Here is a 6,544-nt window from a genome sequence, read left to right on the forward strand (position 1 = left end):
CGGGTTGGAAATCGGTGGTTAGTGGTGTGCCACAGGGATCGGTGCTGGGACCACAACTGTTTACAATATACATAGATGACCTGGAAGAGGGGACAGAGTGTAGTGTAACAAAATTTGCAGATGACAAAGATTAGTGGGAAAGCGGGTTGTGTAGAGGACACAGAGAGGCTGCAAAGAGATTTAGATAGGTTAAGCGAATGGGCTAAGGTTTGGCAGATGGAATACAATGTTGGAAAGTGTGAGGTCATCCACCTTGGAAAATAAACAGTAAAAGGGAATATTATTTGAATGGGGAGAAATTACAACATGCTGAGGTGCAGAGGGACCTAGGGGTCCTGGTGCATGAATCCCAAAAAGTTAGTTTGCAAGTGCAGCAGGTAATCAGGAAGGCGAATGGAATGTTGGCCTTCATTGCGAGAGGGATGGAGTACAAAAGCAGGGAGGTCCTGCTGCAACTGTATAGGGTATTGGTGAGGCCGCACCTGGAGTACTGCGTGCAGTTTTGGTCAACTTACTTAAGGAAGGATATACTAGCTTTGGAGGGGGTACAGAGATGATTCACTAGGCTGATTCCAGAAATGAGGGGGTTACCTTATGATGATAGATTGAGTAGACTGGGTCTTTACTCGTTGGAGTTCAGAAGGATGAGGGGTGATCCTATAGAAACATTTAAAATAATGAAAGGGATAGACAAGATAGAGGCAGAGAGGTTGTTTCCACTGGTCGGGGAGACTAGAACTAGGGGGCACAGCCTCAAAATACGGAGGAGCCAATTTAAAACCGAGTTGAGAAGGAATTTCTTCTCCCAGAGGGTTGTGAATCTGTGGAATTCTCTGCCCAAGGAAGCAGTTGAGGCTAGCTCATTGAATGTATTCAAATCACAGATAGATAGATTTTTAACCAATAAGGGAATTAAGGATTACAGGGAGCGGGTGGGTAAGTGGAGCTGAGTCCACGGCCAGATCAGCCATGATCTTGTTGAATGGCGGAGCAGGCTCGAGGGGCTAGATGGCCTACTCCTGTTCCTAATTCTTATGTTCTTATGATACGGTCAGTAACACAGGGCGCTGGGGGAGAGAGGTTACTGAGTGACAGTGTGAGGGAGCTGGATTAATATCAGTACAGATACAGTCAGTAACACAGGGTGCTGGGGGAGAGGGGTTACTGAGTGACTATATGAGGGCGCTGGATTATCAGTACAGATACAGTCAGTAACACAGGGTGCTGGGGGAGAGGGGTTACTGAGTGACAGTGTGAGGGAGCTGGATTAACATCAGGACAGATACAGTCAGTAACACAGGGCACTGGGGGAGAGGGGTTACTGAGTGACAGTGTGAGGGAGCTGGATTAACATCAGTACAGATACAGGTATATTTTCCTCTATCACCCTGTTTCTTACTATATAGTCTGATGCACTTTTCGCTAAAGTTAAATGAAGAGAGAAAGTTAGTAAAGTCAGCAATCATGGCATTGAAGCTGTCTGTGTCAATGTAGCTCTCTCCCATTAACACTCAGTTTGAGCAACATTACGAATTTAACCCTGCTGTGGTGTCTTTAATCTGGGGAACACCATCACAACCACTCGGCTTGTTTTATTTCTGTGAACCGACTGTTGATTTCCGCGTGTGTTGCCTGTTCTTAGATACGGCCCAGAGCGGGAAGGAGCATCGCTTGCCCCTGGAGGCTCCAATTATTGGCACCGTGCTGGCAGGCACCGTGGGTCTGGCTGTGATCACCATCATCGGGACGTGGATAAGGAAGCGGCTGTATATAAGGGAGCAGCCAGAGCAGAATGCCAAGGACACGAGTTACTCAGCTCGCTGAGCCTGGGCCTTGGGCACGGGCCGTGAACATTAGCACCCCAGCTTGCAATTTTAACACTTTGGGCAAATGGGGAAATAGCGCTGGGTAGGTTCGGCTTCAGGTTTCCGCTAACATTTATTTGCATAATCACAAACGTAAAATCTTCCAGCGCAATCGGGCAGCCAAATAGAACGTAATCATTTCTTTCCTTTTCTTCCGTTAAAAAGTATTCCTGCATGTGTTTCAGAGTGGTGACCTGGGGCTGTTTATTAATATCGCTGAATATGGGTTTATCACCAAAATAAGCATTGTTAATCAAAGTGGCCAGTCCTCCACCTGTGGGCAACCTGATTTAAAATCACTGAAAATTACTTTAAAAACTATAATTCCACCATTTAATAGTTTCCTTGATGTGCACTAGTCAGTTTCTTAGTCAATGAAATAGATTTTGAAATGAAAAACTTTTAAAATGTGCCAGAAAATGAGCAGATTTAAGGAGCTCTCCCGAAGCCACGATCTCGGCGGAATCACGAAATTAGCGACCAATTTTGTGGGCGGGGCCTGAACCAGCGTTAAAGATCCTGGCGAACACGAGCGTAACTGACACGTTTAAAATTCCCCGATCTTTTGCCCACACACGCCATGCTATGTCTGGTATCAGCACAGATTTGATCTACAGCACCACCCTCAACAGTCCTGTGTACACGACAGGCCAGGGAGGGGACTGCAGACTGACCTGGCTGCTTTTTGACACACTAATTCAGTGTGTTATTCTGCACACTTCCCCCTCCTACACCCTCATTGCATTAAAATCAAAACTCGGCACATCTCCCTATAGGAACAGGAGGAGGCCATTCAGCCCCTCGATCCTGTTCCATCGTTTAATTACATGTTGGCTAATCTGTACCTTAACTTTATTTACCTGCCTTTCCCCTCGATACACTGACCCAACAAAAATCTATTGATCTCAGTTTTGAAAATTCCAACTGACCCCCCCAGCATCCACAGCCTTTTGGGAAAGATGGGGGAGAAAGAGTTCCAAATTTCTACTGCCCTTTGTGTGAAGAAGTGCTTCCTGATTTACCTCCTGAGCGGCCTGGCTCGAATTACTTCTTCCCTAAGGCCTCCAGATTGTGGAACCACAGCCCTCCCTCAGTCTGCAATCTACAGGCTTTTAAGTTGTGGGAATGTAAGTTGTGAGGAGGATGCAAAGAGGCTTCAAGGAGCTATAGACAGGCTCAGTGAGTGGGCAAGAACATGGCAAATGGAATATAATGTGGAGAAATGTGAAGTTATCCACTTCGGAAGGAAAAATAGAAAAGCAGAGTATTTTTAAATGGTGAGAGATTGGGAAATGTTGGTGTTCAGAGCGACCTGGGGGTCCTTGTACACCAATCACTGAAAGTTAACATGCAAAAACAACAAGCAACTAAGAAAGCAAATGTTATGTTGGCCTTTATTACAGGAGGATTTGAGTATAAGAGTAAATATATCTTACTGCGATTATACAGGTCCCTGGTGAGACCACACCTGGAGTATTGTGTACAGTGTCGGTCTCCTTACCTAAGGAAGGATATACTTGCCATAGAGGGAGTGCAACGAAGGTTCACCAGACTGATTCCTGGGATGGGGAGATTGTCCTATGAGGAGAGATTGAGTAGACCGGGCCGATATTCTCTAGAGTTTAGAAGAATGAGAAGTGATCTCATTGAAACATACACAATTCTTACAGGGTAGATGCAGGAAGGGTGTTTCCCCCGGGCTGGGGAGTCGAGAACCAGGGGTCACAGTCTCAGAATAAGGAGTCGGCCATTTAGGACTGAGATGAGGAGAAATGTCTTCACTCAGAGGGTGGTGAATCTCTGGAATTCTCTGCCCCAGAGGGCTGTGGAGGCTCAGTCTTTGAGTATATTCAAGACAGAGATCGATAGATTTTTGGATATTATGGGAATCAAGGGATATGGGGATCGGGCAGGAAAGTGGAGTTGATGTTGAAGATCAGCCATGGTCTTATTGAATGGTGGAGCAGGCTCGAGGGGCCGAATGGCCGACTCCGGCTCCTAATTCTTATGTTCTTAACCGCTTGGGGTCACCTCACTTCTGTATCTAGATGAGCCCCCTCTGCTCTCTTGTGGTCCTTGTCCCAGTGTTTCCCCAGAAACACGCATCAACCCAAATCCAATCCGCACTGCACCAGGCTCTTAGTATTTCTGACTTTTTTTCAGCAGAATAATATTCTATGTGCACTTCTTTAGGGAAACACAAATGTTTTTTGTATTTTATGGAAGTTAATAGCGGGCTTGGTCTGTGCAGTGTGACTGCTGTTGATGTTGTTCCTGTATCCGAGTAGGACTTGGAGCAGATTCATCTGCGTCTAATGAACAGCATAAAAATACAAGCTTTACACATCGCCATTCCACGTCCCCAGCATCCAGGCATCGCTGTGTTACTTGCACTCTCTCTCTTCCACCAGTGATTCTGTGCAAACATCAGTAGCGACTCAATGATGCACAGCACAAGATCCTCAGCTTGTGTGTCTCTCAGCCCTGGGGTGAGTGTGGGGCTGTGTGTGAGGCGGAGCTCTGCATGGGTGTTGGGACCTACCTGGGACGGGCAGGGCACCGGGGCCCTACCTGGGGTGAGGGCCCTACCTGGGACGGGCAGGGCACCGGGGCCCTACCTGGGGTGAGGGCCCTACCTGGGACGAGCAGGGCACCGGGGCCCTACCTGGGGTGGGGGTGGGGGGCCCTATCTGGGGCAGGGGCCTACCTTGGGCGTGGGGTGTAGGGCCCTACCTGGGGGGTGGGGAGTGGGTGGAGGCAGGGGTGCAGGGCCCTATCTTGAGTGTGGGGCCCTACCTGGGGCAGGGGTACGGGGGCGGAGCCCTACCTGGGGGGGGGGGGGGGGGAGACCCTACCTGGGCGAAGAAAGAGGATCAGTCAGTTTAGAGTCCCACCGCTGACTCTGCTCTTCTGTTCTCTCTGGGAAGTGCATGTGTGGGTGTCGGGTGAGGCCTTGGCTGCAACATCCTCCCACAGCCGAATAACCGGCCGACACTCCCCGAATGAATGGTCAATGGCATCTGTCAAACCATAGCCTGGAGAGGAGAGGGGAAAAATAATCTACATTATTCTCCGGCCACAGACACGAGAGAGATATGGGCAGTAAACAAGGCCTCACCGACATCACCTAAAACCTCAATAAAACAGCAGAGGTCACGGGGTCAGGATGGATTATAAGCAGCAACTTGTATTTATACTGTACCATTAACAGAGTAAAACGTCCCAAGGTGCTGCACAGGCCCGTTGGCAAACAAAAATAAACAGAGGCCGAGCCACATACAATAGGAGGGAGAGAGAAAATGGGTAATTATAGACCGGTTAGCCTGACATCAGTAGTGGGGAAAATGTTGGAATCAATTATTAAAGATGAAATAGCAGCGCATTTGGAAAGCAGTGACAGGATCGGTTCAAGTCAGCATGGATTTATGAAGGGGAAATCATGCTTGACAAATCTTCTGGAATTTTTTGAGGATGTAACTAGCAGAGTGGACAAGGGAGAACCAGTGGATGTGGTGTATTTGGACTTTCAAAAGGCCTTTGACAAAGTACCACACAAGAGATTGGTGTGCAAAATCAAAGCACATGGTATTGGGGGTAATATACTGATGTGGATAGAGGACTGGTTGGCAGACAGGAAGCAGAGAGTCGGGATAAACGGTTCCTTTTCGGAACGGGAGGCAGTGACTAGTGGAGTGCCGCAGGGCTCAGTGCTGGGACCCCAGCTCTTCACAATATACATTAACGATTTAGATGAAGGAATTGAGGGTAATATCTCCAAGTTTGCAGATGACACTAAGCTGGGTGGCAGTGTGAGCTGAGGAGGACGCTATGAGGCTGCAGGGTGACTTGGTCAGGTTAGGTGAGTGGGTAAACACATGGCAGATGCAGTATAATGTGGATAAATGTGAGGTTATCCACTTTGGTGGCAAAAACACGAAGGCGGAATATTATCTGAATGGCGGCAGATTAGGAAAAGGGGAGGTGCAACGAGACCTGGGTGTCATGGTTCATCAGTCATTGAAAGTTGGCATACAGGTACAGCAGGCGGTGAAGAAGGCAAATGGTATGTTGGCCTTCATAGCTAGGGGTTTTGAGTATAGGAGCAGGGAGGTCTTACTGCAGTTGTACAGGGCCTTAGTGAGGCCTCACCTGGAATATTGTGTTCAGTTTTGGTCTCCTAATCTGAGGAACGATGTTCTTGCTATTGAGGGAGTGCAGCGAAGATTCACCAGACTAATTCCAGGGATGGCAGGATTGTCATATGAGGAGAGACTGGATCAACTGGGCCTTTAGAAGGATGAGAGGGGATCTCATAGAAACTTATAAGATTCTGACGGGACAGGACAGGTTAGATGCGGGAAGAATGTTCCCGATGTTGGGGAAGTCCAGAACCAGGGGACACAGTCTTAGGATAAGGGGTAAGCCATTTAGGACTGAGATGAGGAGAAACTTCTTCACTCAGAGAGTTGTTAACCTGTGGAATTCCCTGCCGCAGAGAGTTGTTGATGCCAGTTCATTGGATATATTCAAGGGGGAGTTAGATATGGCCCTTACGGCTAAAAGGATCAAGGGGTATGGAGAGAAAGCAGGAAAGGGGTACTGAGGGAATGATCAGCCATGATCTTATTGAATGGTGGTGCAGGCTCGAATGGCCTACTTCTGCACCTATTTTCTATGTT

General features: G+C 47.9%; 1 protein-coding gene across 1 annotated transcript in view; it reads left to right on the plus strand.

Annotated features, from left to right (window-relative positions):
* Positions 1-2,190, plus strand: part of LOC139275681 (zona pellucida-like domain-containing protein 1) — a 41,813-nt gene extending 39,623 nt beyond the window's left edge. The window contains exon 11 of the mRNA XM_070892847.1: positions 1,643-2,190. Within this exon, the coding sequence (XP_070748948.1) occupies positions 1,643-1,824 (182 nt within the window). The 3' untranslated portion in view covers positions 1,825-2,190. The remainder of the gene's footprint in view (positions 1-1,642) is intronic.
* Positions 2,191-6,544: the final 4,354 nt, after the last annotated feature.

The sequence above is a fragment of the Pristiophorus japonicus genome, chromosome 11 (genome assembly GCF_044704955.1).
Source record: "Pristiophorus japonicus isolate sPriJap1 chromosome 11, sPriJap1.hap1, whole genome shotgun sequence".
Taxonomy (NCBI): Eukaryota; Metazoa; Chordata; class Chondrichthyes; family Pristiophoridae; genus Pristiophorus; species Pristiophorus japonicus.